Source organism: Macaca nemestrina, chromosome 3 (genome assembly GCF_043159975.1).
Source record: "Macaca nemestrina isolate mMacNem1 chromosome 3, mMacNem.hap1, whole genome shotgun sequence".
Classification (NCBI taxonomy): domain Eukaryota; kingdom Metazoa; phylum Chordata; class Mammalia; order Primates; family Cercopithecidae; genus Macaca; species Macaca nemestrina.
This window is the reverse complement of record NC_092127.1, coordinates 100758993-100783224: the sequence shown is the minus strand read 5'-3', so window position 1 is coordinate 100783224 and position 24232 is coordinate 100758993. Positions and strand designations below refer to the sequence as shown.

Below are 24232 nucleotides of genomic sequence, written 5' to 3'. Positions count from 1 at the left end.
CCTGCACCTTCCTCACGGTTTCCCAGTCCAGTAGAGTTTACCTTGCAGTAACCCCTAAGCCAACCCTGGAGTAATCCCTAATCCCTTTTCTTCTTTCCCCCCAATTTCTAATCCGTCATCAAATCTGTGGACTCTTACTTTCAAAACACGTCTTGAATCTAATAACTTCTCTCTTCCCTTCTAGGATATCACTTGACCTGGACTCTGAAGTAGTCTCTGCTAATTGGCTTTCTGCTTCCATTTGTGTCCTATTATTTTTCACACAGCAGCCAGATGAATCTTTAAAAACTAAAGTCAGATCATGGCTCTTCTCTATTCAAAACCTTCCAACTGCTGCTTTTCATCCTCTGCCCTTAGGCAATATCACTCATTCCCTCATTTCCCATGTCCCCTCAGCTCTCTGCACAAATATCACTTCATCAGGGAGATCTTTCCTAATATCTCAAATACCAGTGCCTTCGGCCTCCACCCTCTGGTTCCTGTTGTATTTTTCGTTGCCCCTTGATATTACACTTATGTGTTTTATGTAAACGCATCAAGAGGATCTTGTCTTTCACTAACTGTATTTGCAGGTCGGGCGCGGAGGCTCAGGCCTGTAATCCCTGCACTTTGGGAAGCTGGGGGGGGGGGATCACTTGAGGTCAGGAGTTCGAGACCAGCCTGGCCAACATGAGGAAACCCCATCTTTACTAAAAATACAAAAATTAGCCGGACGTCGTGGCGCACGGCCGTAATCCCACCTACTCTGGAGGCTGAGAGTGGAGAATCGCTTGAACCCGTGAGGCGGAGGTTGCAATGAGCCGAGATGGTGCCACTGCACTCCAGCTTGGGCAACAGAGCGAGACTCCTCCGTCTCAAACAAACAAACAAAAAACAAACTTGTATTTTCAGTGCCAAAAAAGGTCTGGAAAGAGGTGGGCACTCGGATGCTTCAATTCTAACACTTTAGATATCTATTAAATTATCCCAACATGTTAGATTTGCTGAATTGCTGTCCATATTTCGTAGATGTGATAGCTGAAGCACGGAATCATGAGGTAACCTACTCAAAGTGGCATTAATGACTCATAAATGGCTTAGGATATAAACCCAGGTTCAACACCCGGGACACCCTCTCTGCTCTTCAGCACTTGAAGTTCAGGCAGCAGAGAGAGCTGACGTGGAGCCAGGGCTGCGCTCCTGGGGCGGGTTGAAGACAGGGTGAGCATCTTGATATCCTGGAAATCATCGCGCACCCAGTCACCAGCGTTCGGGAGACTGTCGCAGCGGGACGGACGGAATCCGGAGCAGGCGACAGGGCGCAGAAGCGGGATGTATTTCTGTTGGGGCACCGACTCCAGGGAGCTGCAGCGCCGGAGGACGGAGCGCAGCCCGGGGGCTGAGCTACTGCAGGCGGCCAGCGGGGAGCGCCACTCTCTGCTGCTGCTGACCAACCACAGGGTCCTCTCGTGCGGAGACAACAGCAGGGGCCAGCTGGGCCGCAGGAGAGCGCCGCGCGGGGAGCTGCCAGGTGAGCGCGGGGCCCCAGGTGCGGGGTGTGGGGACCCCAGTGCATGGGCGCGGGGGCTTGGGTACCGCGCGCAGAGAACCGGGTGCGGGGCGCTGGGACCCCGGGTGAGGGGCGCGGGGGCCCAGGTGCAGGGAGTGGCTCAGATGCTGGGCGCCGCGGGCCAGGCAGGGAGGGGTGTTGGGAGCCTCGGATCCCTCCGGACCAGAAGAGCCACAGGAACCGGGAAAATGGTGCCCTGTGCTACGAAGAGCAGCTTCCTCAGTTTCGTTTTCCCGATGCCCCTCGGATTTGTTTCGGTTTCCAATTCAAGTTCAAAGCGAAACTGAGAGCCGAAACTAACCTGGTCAACGCTGCTCTGGACAGAGATGTGGTCCCTCCGGCTTGCCTTGCAGACAAATCCTCGCCTGCACGGTTCTACCTGGAGAAGGCAGCCTGACCTTACAAACGTGGTTTGTGGGTTGGACACCTGTATCTCCCTTAGAAATACACTGGGACCTTTTTTTTCTTTAAAAATATGTGATAGGCTGGGCGCAGTGGCTCACTCCTATAATCCCAGCACTTTGGGAGGCTGAGGCCGGCGGATCACGAGGTCAGGAGATCGAGACCATCCAGGTCAATATGCTGAAACCCCGTCTCTGCTAAAATACAAAAAATTAGCCGGGCGTGGTGGCGTGTGCCTGCAGTCCCAGCTACTAGGGAGGCTGAGGCAGGGGAATCGCTTGAACCCGGGAGGCGGAGGTTGCAGTGAGCTGAGATCGCGCCACTGCACTCCAGCCTGGCGACAGAGCAAGACTCCGTTTCAAAATAATAATAATAATAATAATAAATATATATTGTTTATATATGATAATACAATAATCGTTATGGATTATTGTAGAAATACGAGAACAAAATCACCGTAGCTCCAATACCCAAAGATAACTCCTAACATTTTGATGCATTTTCTCCCTGTCTACTTTTTTCTATGTATATAATCTTTATAAAAATCATGTCATTATAGATTTGTATATGCAGTATTCATGCAACTCTGAACACTGTGTTTTCATCAAACATAATCTTATGAACATATTACCCTTTTATTGTGTATGTTTTGAAAATATATTTTAAATTGCTACATAACATTCTAAACTCTGAGAGTACCATAATTATTCTCTTTTTGTGGAAATTAGATTGTTTCCCACTAGGGACTTTTATAAATAATACTGATTGATATTCTTGTAAGCAAATATTTGACCACATTTCTGATGACTTGCTGAGAATAGTTTCAAAAGGTGTGTGGAGGAGGAAAATTTTTCCTTTACCTTCTTAGGTTCAGCACCTGGGTCCTGCAAACTTAACTGACAAAAGACAGATCGACAGGAGGAAAAGCATACAATTTTATTAATCTTTTACATATAGGGAAATTTACATGCCTGGGAATTTACAGAATAGAAGTGAAACTCAAGTGCTTCGACTTAGGAGCTTGTGTACCATGTTTAACAAAGAAAAAGGGATTTGGACTTTAAAGGATGATGAACTCAGGGAACGTGACTAGAAAAATATATGGGAAAATCTAATGGACGATAAGGTTATTTTAATTAGACTTGTTTATGCAGGCTCACCTCAGGGCCAAGTCTTCATCTTAGGTGACCCTTCTTTTCTTTTTTTTTTTTTTTTATTTTATTTTTTGAGATGGAGTTTCGTTCTGTCGCCAGGCTGGAGTGCAATGGCATGATCTCAGTTCACTGCAACCTATGCCTCCTGGGTTCAAATGGTTCTTCTGCCTCAGCCTCCCAAGTAGCTGGGATTACAGGCACGCCCCACCATGCCCAGCTAATTTTTATATTTTTAGTAGAGATAGGGTTTCACCATGCTGGCCAGGCTGGTCTCAAACTCCTAACCTCGTGATCCACCTGCCTCGGCCTCCCAAAGGGCTGGGATTATAGGCATGAGCCACCGCGCCTGGCCGACCCTTCTCTTCTTGGTGCAGGAGATGGGAGCTTCTCACAAAAGGATATTTGTGACCTACTTTTAGGTAGATCAGAAGAGAGCAGAGAACTCTTCCTTCATCTGTTGATTTTTAATTGCCTTCAGCTCAAATTCTTTTGGTAAAGTAGCAAGTTTTTAGGTCTTATCACCTTCATTTGGAAATGAAGGGCAACATGATAGTTAACGCCAAATTGTTCTCCAGAAAAATGGTACCAATTTCTATCTTTGTGAGTGCATGAATCTTTGGGAAATTTTAGCCTTGCATAAATTTACTGTAAATAGTTGAAAAAGATAAGATTACAAAGATAAAAGGAAAACCAAAATCTTAAATGTTACAAAAACGTTACTGGTATGATGTTCTCAACTCCAAACGTCTAATAATTCAGAGACAGACACCTTGGGAAAGCAGTTTAGATTGGCTTGTAGGGAAATGTGATCCGGTTTTCATTTGTGGCCATATTTAGGGCCTCCATTGGGGCATAGTTTTCACTTTTCATTGTGAGAGGATCCAGCACCTGCCTCTCACATTCATGAGGTAGGCGCCCTTCCAATTTCCTTCTGAGCAAGGGATTCACTGCTTTCAGTGTTTAGGGTGGGAAGACAGAATGGCAAAATGGAGGAGATCCTAAATTTTTTCTGGGTCCCTTTATTTTGCTGGGTTTTGCTAGAGAAACATTTGGTCATGTGTCATAGTGCCTAGAAGTTACCCCCTCCATGATGCCTAATCCTTTAAATAGCAGCCATTAAAAGATAGACTTGAGTACACTAAATGTTTTTAAGAGTCAATTTGAATATTCAGCAGTTCATGAATTGAGCAGCACCAGACCTCAAGCAGTTGGGCTCCACTAAGGGAGGTGCAAGGAGATGCCAGGGGTAACCTTTGATAAGGTGTTCCAGGAAGTAAGACAAAGAAAATATTTGATTGGTTAAAGTGGAAAGTCCCTTGTTTGAAGTAGTCAACTGTTTCTGGTTGGTAAAGTCTCTTAGATGTTAGTTGGTGGTTTCTGATTGCTTAACCTTAAGTTTCATTTTCCTAGGCTATGATCAATCACTCTGAGTTGAGTTTTGGTTTGCTTAGGTAGGAACCCAAGGCGCTGGACCCATCTCAACTTAATAGTCTCCCAGTTGATTATTTTAACAGAGCTGTATCCTATCAAGACAGGGTAACACACATTGGAATTTACTTCCGTCAGACATTTAGAATGGACTTAAGGTCTTGAGTTAAAAGACCATTGGAGGAGACAAGAAATCTGGATGATCCTTCTTTTTGAAGAAAAGTGCTGTCTTAAACTTGTGTTAAATTAATAATCCGGTGGTGGTGGTTGGGGGGTGTTTTGTTTTGTTTTCCAAAGAACCAATTCAGGCATTGGAAACCCTAAATGTTGATCTTGTGAGCTGCGGGAAGGAGCACTCCCTGGCTGTGTGCCACAAAGGAAGGGTCTTCGCATGGGGAGCTGGTTCTGAGGGGCAGCTGGGGATTGGAGAATTCAAGGAAATAAGTTTCACACCTAAGTAAGTATTTCAATCCACTCCTTCATTTATTCAATATATTTAGTACCATGTGCCAGGCACCATGCAAGATGCCAGGATACAAAGACGACTGTGACAGGCCAGCTTCAGTGATTCACGTCTGTAATCCCAACACTTTGGAAGGCTAAGGTGGGCAGATCACTTGAGGTCAGGAATTTGAGACCAGCCTGGTCAACATGGCGAAAGCCCCTCTCTACAAAAAATACAAGAAAATTAGCTGGGCACGGTGGCAGTCACCTGCAATCCCAACTACTTAGGAGGCTGAAGCAGGAGAATTGCTTGAACCTGGAAGGCAGAGGTTGCAGTGTATGCAGAGAATGCACTGCACTCCAGTCTGGGCAACAGAGGGAGACTCAGTCTCAAAAAAAAAAAAAAAAAAAAAAAAAAGACTATGACAAACACAGTTCCTAACCTGAAAAATGAAGGCAGGAAAAAACCTACAACACCAATTATTGTTTAATTAGAGCAGAGTGAAATGAGATGTGACCCTTTGATCTTAATCTTATCCCTTGGAATATCTATGGGGGCCCACTTAGACCTCCAGAGTGGGTATAAAAACTACTGTAAAGTAGAAACATTTGAGCTGCAAAAGATACAGATATAAATCTTACCTGAACTTCCTTTATCACACTAAAACAAAGCCTCCTGAAAATACAGTTCCCAGTAGCTTCCTTGAGTGAGAGTTTCCTGGGAAATCAGTTGTCATTAAGATAGACCACCCATAACCATTACCATCAAAAAGCCCAATAGAACCTTCTATACTTTCTCACTGAAGTCCCAAAGCCCCGCCTTTTATTAAGTTGACAGATATAAAACTTTACTTTGGGATATTCTGCAATAGCAAGCACACTTGTAAATAACCTTTGTCTTTTCTCATGTTAATCTATTGTCAGTTCATTTGCAAGCCCCCAAATATTGGACCAAAGGTGGAAGAGGAAAAGTTTTTTTTCCCAACATAACCTTTTGACGTGTTATAAACCACTGGGCCCTAACATTTTACTTAGTAAAGTGGAGGGAAATGTCACATTTCCTCACAAACAGCTTCCCAGGACAGACATGACAAGTAGTTGGCTCTGGATTGTGTGTTTATGAATTACATACTTAGGGAATTTTCAAATGCATGCTTTTTAATATTAGGAAGTGACCTCTTGTTACCTCTTCTGGTCATTAAATTCTAGAAGAGATCAATGTTATTTGGGGGACTGAGCATTGAACTTGGAATGAAAAGACCAGAATTTGAGTCTGGTTCTACAACGTGATACCTATTTGACCTCTTTGAGTTTCATTAGATTCACCTTATGAAATTGCCGATAGTGGCCAGGCTCAGTGGCTCATGCCTGTAATCCCAGCACTTTGGGAGGCCGAGGCAGGCAGATCACCTGAGATCAGGATTTCGAGACCAGCCTGGCCAACATGGTGAAACCTCATGTATACTAAAAATACAAAAAAAAAATAGCCAGATGTTGTGGTGCATGCCTGTAATCACAGCTACTTGGGAGGCTGAGGCAGTAGAATTACTTGAACTCAGTGGAGGTTATAGTGAGCCAAGGTCGCACCACTGCCCTCCAGGCTGGGCCACAGAGCGAGACTCCATCTGTGAGAAGAAAAAGGAAATTGCTGATAGTTATCTGCTTTTGATCCACAAAAATGGTGGCAATTTTGTATGATTTAACCTAACGATTTCTTTATTAAATTAGGGCTTAAATTAGATGATGAAGATGTTGGTATTCTATAAATTCTAAGGCCCTATACTATATATGTAGAAAAACATTATTTTTCTCTTAGGCTAGTAAGTGTAGAATAAAATTAGTATATTAGATATTGCATTAAAGTCCAGTAACAATGGCTTTTGCATTATATACTGTTTTGGATTCTGTCCTATACCTTTGTACATGTTGATGTCATGTTAAAAACAGTTTGACGGCTTTGGAATAAAGGTACTACAGAAATACAAGAAAATAAAATGGTTTTCCTAGACCAGATGTATTACTTGAGATACTTTTAAATATCTGTAGTCCACTGGACAACTCACTCTAAATAAGGATTAATTAACTTTGTATTATTTGTATTACAGGAAAATAACGACTCTGAATGGTATAAAAATAATACAAGTTTCCTGTGGACACTACCACTCCCTGGCATTATCAAAAGGTAAGAAACACTTTTTGGATCTGAGTGTGATTAGGAAGTAATTTTTTGAATAGGAATTATAGCTGTTGATTTTTAATGCACTGGGGTTTATTTTGAAGTTTTTCATTCTCCAGGTTTTGTAAGATATATTGTTTTTATATTTTTTCTCAAATTTCGTGGTCCTAATTATACTCTAAACAGTGCCTAATTCATAGTGCCATAAGGGGCTGTCTCTGGTTATTTGACCTAACTGGCTAACTCTCTCAGAGCTTAGTAGTGGCTTTATTTCCAGCCCTTTGCTCTTTATGCTGAATGGCTTGTCCACACTGGCAGACTTATTTGTCTATTTCACTTAGATCAAATAAAGAGAAGTCAAGGTGTCAAAATCATGACTATATTTTTTTCTTTTTTAAAATTTTTACTTCTTTATCTTTATGGACACATAACAATCATACATCTACACTTTTTCGACCAAACTCCACCCTCTTTTGTCCACCCTCAATACAAATTTCTCAATGGAGAGTCTGAAGGAGGAAAAATTTTTCCTCCACCCTCTTATGCGTAGTCTTTGGGAACCTGCAAATTAAATGAACAGAAGACAAATTAAAAGAGAAAAGGCACCCAATGTTTCCTTTTTTTTTTTTTTTTCTTTTTTGAGATGGAGTCTTGCTCTGTCACCTAGGCTGGAGTGTAGTGGCACAATCTCAGCTCACTGCAACCTCCACCTCCTGGGTTCAAGCGATTCTCCTGCCTCAGCCTCCCAAGTAGCTGGGATCACAGGTGTGTGCCACCATGTCCGGCTAATTTTTGTATTTTTAGTATAGACAAGGTTTCACTATGTTGGCCAGGCTGGTCTCCAACTCCTGACCTCAAGTGATCCACCCACCTCGGCCTCCCAAAGTGCTGGGATTACAGGCATGAGCCACTGCCCGGCCCCCAATTTTTATTAATATTTTTGTGTACAAGAGTTCACAGAAAAGAAGTGAAACTAAAAGTAGTGGTTAGACTCAGGGACTTATATACTGTTTTAATAAAGAAAAGGGAGTTTGGGCTTCAAGGGATAATAAATTGTGAGAAAGTGACTAGGAAATATATAGAGAAACCAATGGAAGATAAGGGATATTTTAGTAAGATTTGTTTATGCAGACTTAATCTCAGTGCTGTTTCATCGTCTTCAGCGATAAAAGTTACTCTTCTCTCCCTGGTACGGTAGAGTGGAGATAACGCCACAAAGGGAAACTTACGCCCTGCTTTTAGGCAGATAAGAGAAGGACAGAAACCTCTTCCTGCATCTCTTAACTCTCAGTTGCTTTCAACTCAAAACAGTCCTTATACCAAAGCAGCATATTCTTGTGTGGCATATCCTGATCCCCTTCAAAGGACTGTAACGTTTGTATGTTCCTCAGGTGATGTCTTATGTATCATTGCAACTGTGCCATGGTTTATGGACAGCTAATATTTATTGGTCGCCTTCTATGTGCCAGCTGCCATGTTAAATGCTTTATGTGTGTTTTTTCACATAATTACCTTACAAACACAGGAATTGGGTGGGGCATAGTGGCTCACACCTGTATTTCCAGCACTTTGGGAGGCTGAAGCAGGAGGATCACTTGAGGCCAGGAGTTTGAGACCAGCCTGGCCAACATAGTGAGATCCTGTCTCTACGAAAATTTGAAAAATTAGCTAGGCCGGATCACAAGGTCAGGAGATCGAGACCATCCTGGCTAACATGGCGAAACCCCGTCTCTACTAAAAACACAAAAAATTAGCCGGGCGAGGTGGCGGCGCCTATGGTCCCAGCTACTCGGGAGGCTGAGGCAGGAGAATGGCGGGAACCCGGGAGGCGGAGCTTGCAGTGAGCTGAGATCTGGCCACTGCACTCCAGCCTGGGTGACAGAGCGAGACTCCGTCTCAAAAAAAAAAAAAAAAAAAAGAAAAATTAGCTAGGCATGGTGGTGTGCACCTGTAGTTCCAACGAATCAGGGGGCTGAAGTGGGAGGAGTGCTTGAGCTCAGGAGTTTGAAGCTGCAGTCAGCTATGATTGTGCCACTGCATTCCAGCCTGGGCAACAGAGTAAGACTGTTTAAGAAAAACAAACCAACAAAAACAGGAGCAGGGTATGATTTATATCCTCATTTCAGAGATGGAAAAAATTGGGTTCAGAGACTTTAAATAATTTACCCAAAGTTACACACTAAGAAACAGAATTGTCAGGATTTGAACCTATAGTGTTTAGGTCTCAACCCTAAGTGCTTAACTACTACACTGCACTGACTACAGGTCCAGGGCATATGCCATGGCCATTGTGTGATTCCTTCTACCTGTCATTTCTAGGTCTTTGATCGTGGGCAAGTTATTTAACTTGGCTGAGTCTCAATTTTCTCATCTGTAGAAATATTGATACCTCACTTGCAGGTTATTTAGAAGATTCAGTGAGAAAAGATACTCTGTGTACCTTGTACAGTCCTTAGCATATACAGAGGCACCATAAATAGGAGCATCTTTTCCTTCCTCACTCTCCTTCTTAATTATGGACATGATGTGAATTCTTTCCTTGGGGTACTGACTTGCCTTTGCATTCGTCTGGACTATAAAGGCTGGGCAGAGCCCAGGCATTCAATGATTTGCTGTGGAGAAAGGTGAGTTCTCATAGACCTTCGTGAGAGTTTGACGTTTTATATTGTGCCCTCAATATTATTTTCTGTGTTAGAAATTACTTTAGAAGAGTTAGAAAATAAAAGATGTAATAATTTATTAAAAAATCTCTGAGATGTGTTAGTATTTCACTGGGTGTATACTTAGGCATTAGATAAGCTTAGATTCGGCTTTTTTTTTCTGGTTGTGTGTGGTGGCTCACACCTGTAATCCCAGCACTCTGGAAGGGGGTCACTTGAGGCCAGGAGTTTGAGACCAGCCTAGCCAACATGGTGAAACCCTGTCTCAACTTAAAATAGAGGCTGGGCACGGTGACTTATCCCTGTAATCCCAGGACTTTGGGAGGCCGAGGTGGGTGGATCACCTGAGGTCAGGAGTTTAAGACCAGCCTGGCCAACATGACGAAACCCCACCTCTACTAAAAATACAAAAATTCACTGGGCATGGTGGCAAGTACCTGCAATTCCAGCTACTCGGGAGGCTGAGGCAGGAGAATCACTTGAATCTGGGAGGTGGAGGTTGTGGTGAGCCAAGATTGCGCCATTGCACTCTAGCCCTGGGCAACAGAGCGAGACTCATCTCCAAAAAAAAAAAAAAAGGCAGATTAATAGGAGAAAAGGCATATGCATTTATTAATATGCATGGGGGAGAACCACAGAGCAATCACCCCAATGCCCCAATGGGGTAGAGAAGCTTATGTACCATCTCGAGGCAGAGGTGGTCCTGTTGTGTAGATAAAGCCTTACAGGTAGCAGCCCTCAAAGAGAACAGATGGTGAATGTTTCTTCCAGACCTTTAGAGGCGTGGGACTCTCAGTTAATCTTTCCTAGATCAGACTCGGGAGGGCCTCAGAGAAAGCCTGCCTGCATCAATGCAGATTTTCTGTACAGGCGCAAATCTCCCTCACAAAAGACAGCTTTTTAGCTATTCTTGTACTTCCAGCCCTACTGAATAGCCATCTTGAAATAATGTTAAAGAAGTGGGATGAAATATATTGGTTTGGTACCCCTTCAAGAGTAAGGGGGCAGAGAGTGAGTACCTGGGTGGAGGGAAGGAGTCTTTCTAGTTTATAAGGTGGTCAGGGAAGATAGCTCTTATAAGGTGACATGTGAGCAGGAACCAAATGAAAAGGGAGGGAGAGAGAGAGGATGCTAACCATGAAAGAATTACCCAGACACAATGGCCATGAGGTTGGGGCATGCTCAGAAGTGTACTCTAGGAATAGCAAAGGGTCTTGAGAGAAGGGAGCAGGGGGAGATGAAGTCTGGGAAGTGGGGGTGGGCCAGACTGGTGATGTGGGGTCTGTGATGGGAGTTGGTCCTTCACTGAGTGAGACAGCAAGCTCCTGAAGTATTTAATTGGACGTACATTCTTAAAAGGATCACTCTGGCTACTCTTTGGAGAACAAACTGCTGGGGTCAAAGGTTGCCTTGGGGAGATCAGTGAGGTGCTATCATCATTTTCCAGGAGAGAAATGTTGGTGACTTGGCTAAGGTGGTATCAGTGGAGAGGTGAGAAATGGTGGGATTCTGGATAGAGTTTGAAGGTAGAAGTTTTGAATTTGCTGGGTTGACGGGTGTAAAAGAGAGGAGTTAAAGATGACTCTAAGATTTTTGGCCTGAGCAGCTGAAAGAACACAGTTGCCCTTAACTGGAGGGAGAAGAGTGAACATTGTTTGAAGGGATTTTTGAAGGTGACCTGGACCGCCCTGCTTGCCTTTAGTTGGGATATTTTAATCTCATTTTTTTCTTTATCTCTGTTCTACCTTTTAAAGATTTGTAAAATTAAATAGAAGTGGAATAGAAATAGAAGGAAATCCTACCATTTGCAACTTGCAGGACATCATTCTAAGTAAAATAAGCCAGACACAGAAAGACAAATACCTAATGATCTCACTTAGATGTGGTATCTAAGAAAGTCAAACTCAGCCAGTCGCGGTGGCTCATGCCTGTAATCCCAGCACTTTGGGAGGCCGAGGTGGGTGGATCACTTGAGGTCAGGAGTTCGAGACCAACCTGGCCAACATGGTGAAACCCCATCTCTACCAAAAAAATACAAAAATTAGCCGGGCATGGTGGCACACGTTTGTAATCCCAGCTACTCAGGAGCCTGAGACAGGAGAATCACTTGAAACCAGGAGGTGGAGTTTGCAGTGAGCCAAGATCGCGCCACTGCACTCCAGTCTGCATGACAGAACGAAACTCTGTCTCAAAAAAAAGGAAGTCAAACTCAACAAAAACAGAGTAGAAAGGAAGTTGCCAGGGGCTGGGGGTTTGGGGGAAATCAGAAGATGTGGGTCAAAGGGTACAAACTTTCAGTTATAAGGTGAATATGTTTTTAATGTACAGCCATGTGACTATACAGTTAATAATAGTGCATTGTATACTTGAAGTTTGCTAAGAGGGTAGATCTTAAGTATTCTCACTGCACACACACAAAGGTAACTATGTGAGGTGATGGATATGTTAATTAGCTGATTGTGACAATCATTTAACAATATATATGCATTTCAGCACATCATATTGTATACCTTAAATACATGAAATTTTTATTTGTCAATTATACCTCATTAAAGCCACAAAAAAAATTGTAGAATTACAGTGTAGTTTCTATTTGAATTTGGTATTCTAATATGTGTACAATTCTTAATTTCTTGTTTTTGTTTTTGTTTTTGTAGATAGCCAAGTGTTTTCATGGGGAAAGAACAGCCATGGGCAGCTGGGCTTGGGGAAGGAGGTCCCCTCTCAAGCCAGCCCGCAGAGAGTGAGGTCCCTGGAGGGGATCCCACTGGCTCAGGTGGCTGCCGGAGGGGCTCACAGCTTTGCCCTGTCTCTCTGTGGGACTTCGTTTGGCTGGGGAAGTAACAGTGCAGGGCAGCTGGCCCTCAGTGGGCGTAATGTCCCAGGTAAGGAGATAGTCTTGTTTGTGCAGTAAATCATTCTTTCTTTCCAGTTGGAAGACCAACTTGGCAAAGGGCAGTCTTAACAGTTAAAACAGTGGTTCCCAAACTTGTGACACATTCGAATAACCTAGGGAGCTGTATTAGTTTCTTGTTGTAGAGGTAACAAATCATCTCAATCCTAGCAGCTTAAAACAACACAAATGTATTATCATGTAGTTCTGGAGGTTAGAATTCTGACACAGGTCTCACTGTGCTAAAGTCAAGGTGTTAGCAGGTTGCTTTCATCTCTACAGGCTGTGGGGGAGAATCCATTTTCGTGCCTTCCCCAGCTTCTAAAGGCCACCTGCATTAATTGACTCATAGACCTCTTCTTCAAAGCTAGCAGTGGCTGATCAAGTCTTTCTCAAGTCACATTACTTTCACGTAGATTCTTCTGCCTCCCTCTTCCTCAGTTAAAAGACCCTCGATTACAGTGTGCTCACCTGGGTAATCCAGGCGACTCTCCCTTGTTTTAAGGTCAACGGATTAGCAACTTTAGTTCCGTCGGTTTCGGTAACTTAACATATTTACAGGCTCCAGGATTAGGAAGTGGGAGACCATTATTCTTTGGGAGGCCATTATTCTGCCTACTGTGGGATCCTTTAAAAATCCCGATGCCCAGGTCAGACCCCATACCTATTAAATCAGAATGTCTGGGGGTGAAACAGAAGCATCCGTCATCATTAGAGATCTCACAGGTGATTCCAATTTGCAGCAAAGTTTAGAAACTGCTGGATTGGGAGACTGCTAACATTAGGTCAAACAACCAGTTCCTCTAGACAAAAGGAAACTTCTATAAACAACCAGTTCCCCTGAACACAAAACTCTTCAAGATGTACTCCCCACAAACTCCATCCTCCTCTATTCAATTCCTTACATTCAGCTAACATATAGTTAACACCTAACCTGTGCCAGTCCCATGCTGAGCACCTATACCTTGTTTCATTTCATCATTTCAGCATTAGCTAAGTTTTTCTTTCCTTTCCTTTTCCTTTCCCTCCCCCTCCCCGCCCTTTCTCCCTCTCCCCTCCCCTTCTCCCCCTCCCTTCCCTTTCTCCCCCTCCCCTCCCCTTCTCCCCCTCCCTTCCCTTTCTCCCCCTCCCCTCCCCTTCTCCCCCTCCCTTCCCTTTCTCCCCCTCCCCTCCCCTTCTCCCCCTCCCCTCCCCTTCTCCCCTTCCCCTTCTCCCCCTCCCCCCTCCCCCTCCCCCTCCACTCCCGTCCTCTCCCCTCCCTTCCCTTGTCTTCCCTTCTCTCATCTTCCCTTTTCTTTCTTTTTTCTTTTCTTTTCTTCAGACAAGGTCTCACTCTGTTGGCCAGGCTGGAGTGCAGTGGTGTGATCTCAGCTCACTGGAATCTCAGCTCTCAAGTAGCTGGGACCACATGCACACATCACCACACCCAGCTAATTTTTGTATTTTTTGTAGTTTCAGGCATGAGGGTCTTGAAGCTTAGCTGTCTAGGTCAATAGCCTTGGGGTTTCACCATGTTGCCCAGGCTGGTTTTGAACTCCTGCGCTCAAGTGATCCACCCGCCTCAACCTCCCAAAGTACTGGGATTACAGGTGTGAGCCACCATGCCCAGCCAGTTTTTCTTATCTTTTCAATTTTTATAATACATTTGCAGAGCACCTATCATGTGACAGAAATATGTGAAAATTGTCAGAATCAATATGGAGTCACTTATTTCAAACCCTAATAAAATGGAGTTGGGAGGCCGGGGGGCATGAAGGCAGGATCCTCACACAGATCCATCTGATAATAAGTATCCCAGAGGACTCTACCAAAACCACAACCTTGCAGTTAAGGCCACTTCTATGAGGACATCTTTCCAGTAACAGTGTTTCCGAACTGCAGCCTTGCAAATAACCTTACTAAATGGCAACCTTGCAGTCAGGGTAGCTTCTGTGTAGACCCTCTCCTAGCAATGGCCAGTGCACATGTCACTGCCTGCAATAAGTCCTTGTAACCAATGAACTTCTGTTTCAAAATAAGCTTCGTGTACTTTTCCTTTTTGCCTTTAGAAGTTCCCGCTTGCCTCAACCTTCCCAGATATGCCCATGGCCTGCTATGACATGCATATCCTGGATTGTAATCCCATCATTCATTCCCAAATAAACTTGTTCTTTGAGATCTTCTCTGTTGTTATTTTAGGTTGACACACGAATACAACACAATGGCAGTAGTATCAGGCATGAGGGTCTTGAAGCTTAGCTTTCTAGGTCAATAGCCTCGGGCATTCCAGAAGATGAGATAGCTTCCAGAAATAAATGTTAAAGGGCACTTAATTTTTTCTTTCCCAAGGTAGGATTTTTCCTCTGTCTTATACTTTGGATTGTTTACTTTTAAAAATTATATTAATGAATTATAAAAATAATAAAAGATACAAAAGATACCCCTTACATGAAAAATATAAAAAGATACTAAAAATATAAATACTCATGAAATCTGAAAAGTATGTTAGTGAATTATAAGAATAATAAAATATATCTGTTACATGAAAAATATAAAAAGCTATTAAAATGTAAATAGTCATGAAATCTGAGTCTGTTTCTTATACTCTAAAGATGCTGCTTTCTTTCAATAGTGCAAAGCAACAAGCCTCTCTCAATTGGTGCACTGAAGAATCTAGGTGTGATTTATATCAGCTGTGGTGATGAGCACACTGCGGTGCTTATCCAGGTAATCTAAAATGTGTTGCTATTTTTTTAAGTTCCAGAGAAATGTTAACAAGGTACATAGGTACTAATTATTGTTGAAAGCCAGAGACCTTAGCCCATTTGGGCCACTATAACAAAATACCATAAAAAGAGTGGCTTATAAACAACAGAGATCTATTTCTCATAGTTCTGGAGGCTGGAAAGTCCAAAATCAAGGTGCCAGCAGATTTGATGTCTGATGAGGGCCAAACTTCTCATTCATAGATACTATATTTTCACAGTGTCCTCACATAGTGAAGGGGCTGAGGGGTCCTTCTTGAGTCTCTTTTGTGAGGGCACTAATCCCATTCTTGAGGGTTCTGTCTTCATGACCTAATCATCTATCAAAGGCCCCATCTCCTAATATCATGGCATTGAGGGTTAGGATTTCAGCATATGAATTCTGGGGGATGCAGACATTCAGACTGTAGCATAAGATATATATACTAATATCTAGACAGAGCCAGTCAGTGTACACATATCTAAAGAGGAGATGTGAACCAAATATAATTCATAAGGTTTTCAAGATCCTATAACAAAAGCTAATTTCAGCTTTAGGAAATATCTTTAGATACCTACTAAATTAGGTTAATAGCTGTGTGGGGTGGCTCACGCCTATAATCCCAGCACTTTGGGAGGCCGAGATGGGTGGATCACGAGGTCAGGAGTTCAAGACCAGCCTGGCCAACATAGTGAAATCCCATCTCTACTAAAAATACAAAAATTAGCTGGGCGTGGTAACGGGCGCCTGTAGTCCCAGTTACTTGGGAGGCTGAGGCAGGAGAATCAATTGAACCCAGGAATCAGAGGTTGCAGTGAGCCAAGATCTTGCCACCACACTCCAGCCTGGTTGACACAGCAAGACTCTCCTGTCTACAAAAAAAAAAAAAAAAGGTAAATACAGGAACTAATCCCTTTTAGCAATTATTATTATTATTATTATTTTATTTTTAAGACAGAGTCTTGCTCTGTCACTCAGTTTGGAGTGCAGTGGTACAATCTCGGCTCACTGCAACAACCGCCTTCCAGGTTCAAACAATTCTCCTGCCTCAGCCTCCCAAGTGGCTGGGATTACAGGCGCCCGCCACCATGCTAGGCTAATTTTTGTATTTTTAGTAGAAACAGGTTTTCACCATGTTGACCAGGCTGGTATTGAACTCCTGACCTCAAATAATCCACCCACTTCAGCCTCCCAAAGTATTGAGATTACAGCCATGAGCCACTGTGCCAGGCCCCTTTAGCAATTATTCACTGACAATGTGATTCTACAGATAAATATTATTATAGAAGCAACAAAGTAATTCTTACAGTTTTCAATAACCCACTTTACAGACTAGAAGATTATTTCATTTCATTTCTTGCTTGGCATAGTTACGACCCAGCTTCCTGAATGTTTTCTTCCCATTCTTGTCCTTACCATACAATATATTCCAAAGGGATGGATTCCTTCTGGAGCCATAAGGAATAGACTTGAAAACTGCTTGTGTAGTTGAAATGTTTGCTTAAAAACTATATGCCCCCAATTATTTTTATTGTTTGTTTTAAATGCATATCTTAAATTAGAAAACCCTCAATTGTTTGGATTATGTTATTCGTAATATAAAGAATAAATAGAATTAAATAGAATAAATAGAAATAAAGAGAAAGCTACAGTTGTTTGTAATCATAGAATGTTTTGAGAAGACAGTATTTTTAGGAAAATGCTCAAATAAATTCAACCTCATACTTAAATGTTGGTTTTACTCTTGAACCAGTTAATTCGTCCATCTATTCATTCAATAAAAACTTATTAAGTACCTAATTCTTTCCTTTTCCAGCTTTATTATGGTACAGTTGACAAATAAAAATTGTGTATGTTTATGCTGTACAACATGATGTTTTGATCCATGTGTACATTGTGAAATGATTACCATAATCAAGCTAGTTAACATATGCATCACCTCACAGAATTATCTTTTTTTCTGGTTAGAATCTTTAAGATCTACTCTCTTAGTAATTCTCATATATGAAACACATTATTAACTATAGTCACCATGCTGTACAATACATCACCAAGGTGCCCAGCTTTTAAGGAAATGCTAATGATTTTTTTTTTTTAATTGTGTAGAGATGGGGTCTTGCTGTATTGGCCAGGCTAGTCTCAAACTCCTGGCCTCAAGCAATCCTCCTGCCATGGCCTCCCAAAGTGCTGGGATTACAGGTGTGAGCTACTGTGCCTGACCCCAGCGATTTTTCATGTTTAATGTGTTAACTCAACATACACTATTAGAAAGAATAAAGGATCTCTCCTATTTATGTACAGCTTGTGTTTCACAGAGTGCTCCCATATTAACTCTTGTAAGACACTTAATCAGTAAGCTTTTAGTTACCTTTTTAAACCTGAAATTAATTTGATTCTTCCTTTGCTAAGCAGGATGGGAAAGTGTTCACATTTGGAGACAATAGCTCTGGACAGCTGGGATGCAGCCCCACTCCTGAGAAGAGAGGTCCACAACTTGTGGAAAGAATTGATGGCCTAGTTTCGCAGATAGATTGTGGAAGGTAATAGGCTTCTTCTTCTTCTTCTTCTTCTTCTTCTTCTTCTTAGCATGTGTAGAAAGTGTCATATTTTATTACTTAGAAATGACTCACATGGAATGTTATCAAACCTTAAAACCCTAAAATATGTGGTTGCGCTTTTTATAGAGCATTTTCCTGCCTGAAAATTTACTTATTTCAAATATAGTTTAATCTTTCAGTTTTTAATCTTTATTCTAGGTATTTTATTTATTTAATAAGAAATAATTGGAAGTCTACTGTGTATAGAACACTGTACCAGGTGCAGGGAAGTAGATTGATAAAAATAGCAGAGCTTTCCTGCTTAAGTTGATAAGACAAAATTAAAGTAAATTAATCTCATGATGCAGAATAATAATAATATATATATATTTACATATATATTCAGAGTTCTGCATAACCTAATTATGAGGACACTTTGAGTGTTTAAATATCTACCCAATGCATTAAAAAAAAAAAACAAAAAAATAGAAATGCCTGCATTTAAAACACAAATGATAGAAAACATAGTAAAGACCCATCAATAACATTCTATTTTTAAGATTAGTGGTAAGTTAATATTGACTGGCCATCTGTTTAGCCACATCCTTTGATGCCCTCTAACACTGATATTGTGATAGGGGAGCTGGGTGCTTAGTAAAAGCAAATTGGTTTTTTGTGTTTGTTATTTTATGTTAAGGGACATCATCTTTCTCAAAAGCCATGAGTGCCTTAGTCTTCATTATGGTGTTTTCTCTCTCCTGTAGTTATCACACCCTTGCATATGTGCACACCACTGGTCAGGTGATATCTTTTGGTCATGGACCAAGTGACACAAGCAAGCCAACTCATCCAGAGGCCCTGACAGGGAACTTTGACATTAAATGCCTGATTTCTGCTGAAGGTATGAGTCCCACTAATTCATGATTTTGTGTTCATCAATGCCACTGGAGGAGAACTAGTATCTTTCAAAGGATCCTACAGAACTGTAGTTTCCCTAGTACTTTTATTTTTTTTTTGAGACAGAGTTTCACTCTTGTTGCCCAGGCTGGAGTGCAATGACCTGATCTCGGCTCACCACAACCTCTACTTCCCAGGTTCAAGCGATTCTCCTACCTCGCCTCCTGAGTAGCTGGGATTACAGGCATGCGCCACCAAGCCTGGCTAATTCTGTATTTTTAGTAGAGATGGGGTTTCTCCATGTTGATCAGACTGGTCTCGAACTCCCGACCTCAGGTGATCTACCTGCCTCAGCCTCCTAAAGTGCTTGGGATTACAGGCGTGAGCCACCGCGCCTGGCTGTACTTTTTCTTTATATATATATATACACACACACACACACAGACACACATATACATATACACACATATATATGTGTGTGTATGTGTATACGTATATGTGTGTGTATATATATATGTAGTGCATTTTTTTCTTATGCAGTGAATCTTAGGGTATTTGGTAATCATTTCTAAAGATTAAGGTAAGTTCAAGACAAGCCTGGCCAACATGGTGAAACCTGTCTCTACTAAAAATATAAAAATTAGCCGGGCGTGGTGGTGCAAACCAGCAATCTCAGCTACTCGGGAGGCTGAGGCAGGAGAACCGCTTGAACTCAGGAGGTGGAGGTTGCAGTGAGCTGAGATCGTCCAGCCTGAGCAACAGCGTGAGACTCTGTCTCAATAAAATAAAATAAAATAAAATAATTAAAAAGATTGAGGTAATACAGAAGAGAATCCTAACTTGATTACGTAAGCATCAGAACAATACACTTTTTTTTCCATAAAGTGAAAGCAAGTTTATTAAGAAAGTAAAGAAGCAACCAGAACAATGCACTTTTATATATTTAATCAAATGTCTTCTAAAGCATGGCCACATGGCTGCATTATACAAGTGCATGAAAAACTAAATTTTAGACTAAGTGAATATATGACATGTAATCTGATCAAAACTGATCTTTTATTTCAATATGATGGGAGGGAAAAAAAAGAAAAAAATTAATCTTTTATGCATTTATAGTCCAAATCCGTTTAGGAGAATATAAATTGCCAGTAAGTAAGTAAATTTGGCTTGGTAATACATCAGATTTATTTTTACTTCTAAAAGCTCGTAAGCATGGATTTATGACTTTCTTTTAGACCTCGTGGATGTTCAAGTCAAACATATTTTTGCTGGAACATATGCCAACTTTGTGACAACTCATCAGGTATCTATTATACTTTTTGCTCCTCTTAAAAATTATTTTTTCTCAAGATATCAGAGCAGTATTTGAAATACTGCATTATTCACATATATTCAGGTGTTTTACTAAAACAATAAGGTCCTGTATTAGAATGCTTATGAAAAAATATTACACAATTCTCACTTCCTTATTTGTTAACTTTCCTAACAGATTAGACACCCCCCGCCCCCACCATTTCAGATTTCCTTTTTCTTTATTAGTAAGTGTGTATGTTGAATTTGCATTATGTAAGTGCACATACACATGTAACTTTTGTCAACAGCAGCTGTTTCTATCTTGAGGAGGGAACTGAATTTTCCCTGTCCAGGACTGTGAAGAAAGGGTTTGTGAGGTGTCCTGTAGGGAATTTCCCAGTGGCACCTCCTTCAACGGGAGGATTGCCATGTGTGTGAGTGTGCAGGGGTGTGTGTGGAGGGGGCGGCCTGCAGCGTCTCAGCTGTCCTTTGTTGCAAGGGTCACATCATCGAGTCCCCAACTCAAATTTATTGCTTAACAGAATTAATGGTGATAGATAACAGTAATGACTCATTTTAACTGCAGTCACCATGTATCAGGCAGCAGTCGAAGTTCTTCAGATGATCAAGATGTTTAATGCTCATATCAACTCTCGTTGATTTTATTTTTCACATTTTACTGCTGAAAAAGCTGAGTCTCGGAGAGGTGAATTTATGCAAAGTTGCACTGTTAGTAAGTGGTAGAGCTGGATTCGCATCCAGGCAGTCTAACCCGATAGCTTACACCATTATCCACCATGCTATAGTGCCTTCCTAATTGTTAACAGGAGGGATTTTATTATTACATTTCTGGGTGAGTTCTGAAGTGTTTTTATGGAAACAAAAGCCTTCATAGTTATTTTTCTAATTTGTACTTTTTCCTGTTATCAGGAATGTTACTTGATGTTTAAAACATTCCTGATAACAGGAAAAAGTACAAATTAGAAACATAATAGACCCTTTCTATAGTCCCTGGCACAGAAAGTAGTCAGAGGCAAAGGTTTCCGTCCTGCTGGGATAGTTAGGAGACTATACTTTGGTTGTTCTATCATAGTGGTTCAATCAGCCGCTCAACAAAAATTGAGACCCTTTTATATATCAGGCTCTGCTTTTGATGCCTGGGACAAAAGTGAATAATACACACAAGGTTACCCTCATTCATAGCATTTGGACTCCACAGGCAGGGCCGGACCATAAATATGTGAATGCAAAATAAATAAGATTGTATTAGGGGCCCAGCATGGTGCCTCATGCCTGTAATCCCAGCACTTTGGTTGACCGAGGCAGGCAGATCACCTGAGGTCTGGAGCTCGAGACCAGCCTGGCCAATGTGGCGAAATGCCATCTCTAGTAAAAATACAAAAACTAGCCGGGCATGGTGGCATGAGCTACTCGGGAGGCTGAGGCAGGAGAATTGCCTGAACCCAGCTACTTGGGAGGCTGAGGCAGGAGAATCGCTTGAACCCAGGAGGTGGAGGTTACAGTGAGCTGAAATTGTGCCACTGCACTGCAGCCTGGGGCACAGAGCAACACTCTGTCTCAAGAAAAAAAAAAATTACATTAGACAGTGACAAGTACTCTGAAGAAAATAAATCAATTGTTTGAGATTGACGAGGTGGTGTTCTTTAGAAAAGCCTGTCAGAAAAGGCTTTGTAGAGGCTGTGACAGTTGAGCAGAGATTTAGCCATGCTTAGGTCCAGAGAAAGAATGCACAGAGCAGAGGGAACTGCACACAGAAAGACTGTGAGGCAAGAATGAGTTTGGTATGTGTGACAGAAGGCCAGTGAGGCAGAACCGTAGGAAGAAAGGATGAAGAGCTCTACAAGATGGAGCCAGTTCTGTAAGCTGGGGTCAGCTATGTGAGGGGGGACCGATCAGAAATGTGCTTGGAAAGGAGACCTAGAGACTGAGCTGGATATGTGAATGCGGGGCTCAGGAAGGATGCTGGCAATGGAATATAAACACAGCAGTTATCAACCCACAGATGGGATTTAAAGCCAGGGACCTGGATGAAAGCTCACCGAGAGAGAGAGTGCAAATGAGAAAAGAAGGGGGACAAAATCAAGCATCTCCACCAGAGATCAGACAGTGGAGGATCCAGAAAAACAGATTAAGAAGGACCAGTTTCTGAGGAAAGGAAAATCGGGAGAGGCTGGCCAAACAAGCCAAGAGAAGAAAGCACCCGTTCGGAGGTCCTCTCTTTTGTTTTTGTTTGTTTGTTTGGTTGGTTGGTTGGTTGTTTTTTTGTTTGTTTTGAGACAGGGTCTCACTCTGTTACCCAGGCTGGAGTCTTGGCTCACTGCAGCCTCAAATTCCTAGGCGTAAGCCATCCTCCCACCTCAGCCTCCCGAGTAGCCAGGGCTACAGGCTCACAGCACAATGCCCAGCTAATTTTTGTATTTTTTTTTTTTGTTGTAGAGACGGGATTTTGCCATGTTGCTCACGCTGGTCTTGAACTCTTGAGCTCAAGTGATCTGCCCACCTTGGCCTGGCAAAGTGCTGGGATTACAAGTGTGCACCACTGTGCCTGGCTCCCAGTAGTACCTCTTATCTACAGTTTTGCTTTTCACAGTTTCAGTTACCCACATTCAACTGTGGTCTAAAAATACTGAATGGAGAATTCTGAAATAAACAACTTGTAAATTTTAAATCACATGTTCTGGGTGGCATGATGAAATCTCACGCCATTCCACTTCATCCCTTCATCACAAGAAGTAGGGTGAATACAGTATAATAAGCTATTTTGAGAGAAAGAGAGGGGCACCACATTTACATACGTTTTATTACAGTAAATTGTTATAATTGTTTCATTTTATTAGTTGTTGGTATTAATCTCTTACTGTGCTTAATTTATACGTTAAAGTTGATCATATGTATGGATGAATAGGAAAAAACATAGTCTATATGGGGTTTGGTACTATTTATGGTTTCAGGCATCCACTGGGGGTCTTGGTGGAACACATCCCCCATGGATAAGGGGGACTGCTGTATTTCCAGAAGGAGAAAGTGGCCAATTCTGTCAAATACAGCCGAGTGGTCAAGTAAGAGGAGTGCATAGTTTACTTTTGCTTTGGTAAGATTGTGTTATTGCAAAGGAGAGAGAAGGAAACCTGACCTGAGTGGGCCAGACAGAGAATAGAAGGGGAACAAGTGCAAACAATGCCTCTGACAGCTCTGAGAAATTTTGATGTGAAGGAGAGTAGAGAACTGTGGGAGGGTTTCTCATGCTGCACAAGAAAGAGTGAATAGGCTGGGTGTGGTGGCTCAAGCCTGTAATCCCAGCACTTGGGGAGGCCGAGGCGGGTGGATCATGAGGTCAGGAGTTCAAGACCAGCCCGGGCAATATGGTGAAACCCCATCTCTATTAAAAATACAAAAATTAGCCAGGCATGGTGGCGGGCACCTGTAATCCCAGCTACTTGGGAGGCTGAGGAAGAGAATGGCGTGAACCCAGGAGGCGGAGGTTGCAGTGAGCCAAAATTGCGCCACTGCACTCCAGCCTAGGCGACAGAGCGAGACTCCATCTCAAAAAAAAAAAAAAAGAGAAGGAAAGAGTGAATAATTGCAGAAGCAATGTCTGAGAGTAGGAGAGAGGAAGCAGAATCTAACGCATATTTGAGGGGTATGAACAGATGTATTTATTCTGCTGTAATAAGAAACATGCAGGTGCAGGTAGGTTGATGGTGGGAAGGTGATTAGTTCTTGCTTAGTTGCTTCAATTTTCAGTGATGCATAAGGCAAGGTCCCCATCTGAGCATGAGCAAGCAGAGGAGCATGAAAGGTTTAGGAAGAAAAGGAAGGGTTGCGGCAGTTGTCTTAGAGAGGGAAAAAGCAGGTAGCCTTGGAATCCAATAGACAGTGTCAGGTGCCCATTTGAAATCTATGGTCACAGGCTTAAAGTGAAATCAGTCTGCACAGTTGTGCAGCTTTCTCCAGTGATGTTAGGCTGCTTCGGTTGGATTTTGGAGTAATTCAGAGTCCAGTTTAATTACAGATGGAATTTTGCTAGGTAAGTACAATAGGAAATGGACGAAAG

The 24232-nt window shown here is 42.2% G+C and overlaps 1 protein-coding gene across 4 annotated transcripts in view; it reads left to right on the top strand.

Moving 5' to 3' along the window:
* Positions 1–1059: 1059 nt before the first annotated feature.
* The window catches only part of LOC105479640 (HECT and RLD domain containing E3 ubiquitin protein ligase family member 6), a 64735-nt gene continuing 41562 nt past the window's right edge, over positions 1060–24232 (top strand). For 3 of the 4 annotated variants that reach the window (XM_071092604.1, XM_011737722.2, XM_071092603.1), the window contains exons 1-8: positions 1060–1510; positions 4831–4990; positions 7083–7159; positions 12471–12698; positions 15318–15412; positions 17843–17970; positions 18732–18868; positions 20100–20167. In XM_071092604.1, coding sequence (XP_070948705.1) covers positions 1312–1510; positions 4831–4990; positions 7083–7159; positions 12471–12698; positions 15318–15412; positions 17843–17970; positions 18732–18868; positions 20100–20167 — 1092 coding nt within the window. In that variant the 5' untranslated portion in view covers positions 1060–1311. The remainder of the gene's footprint in view (positions 1511–4830; positions 4991–7082; positions 7160–12470; positions 12699–15317; positions 15413–17842; positions 17971–18731; positions 18869–20099; positions 20168–24232) is intronic. The other variant, XM_011737721.2, reaches the window with a different exon arrangement.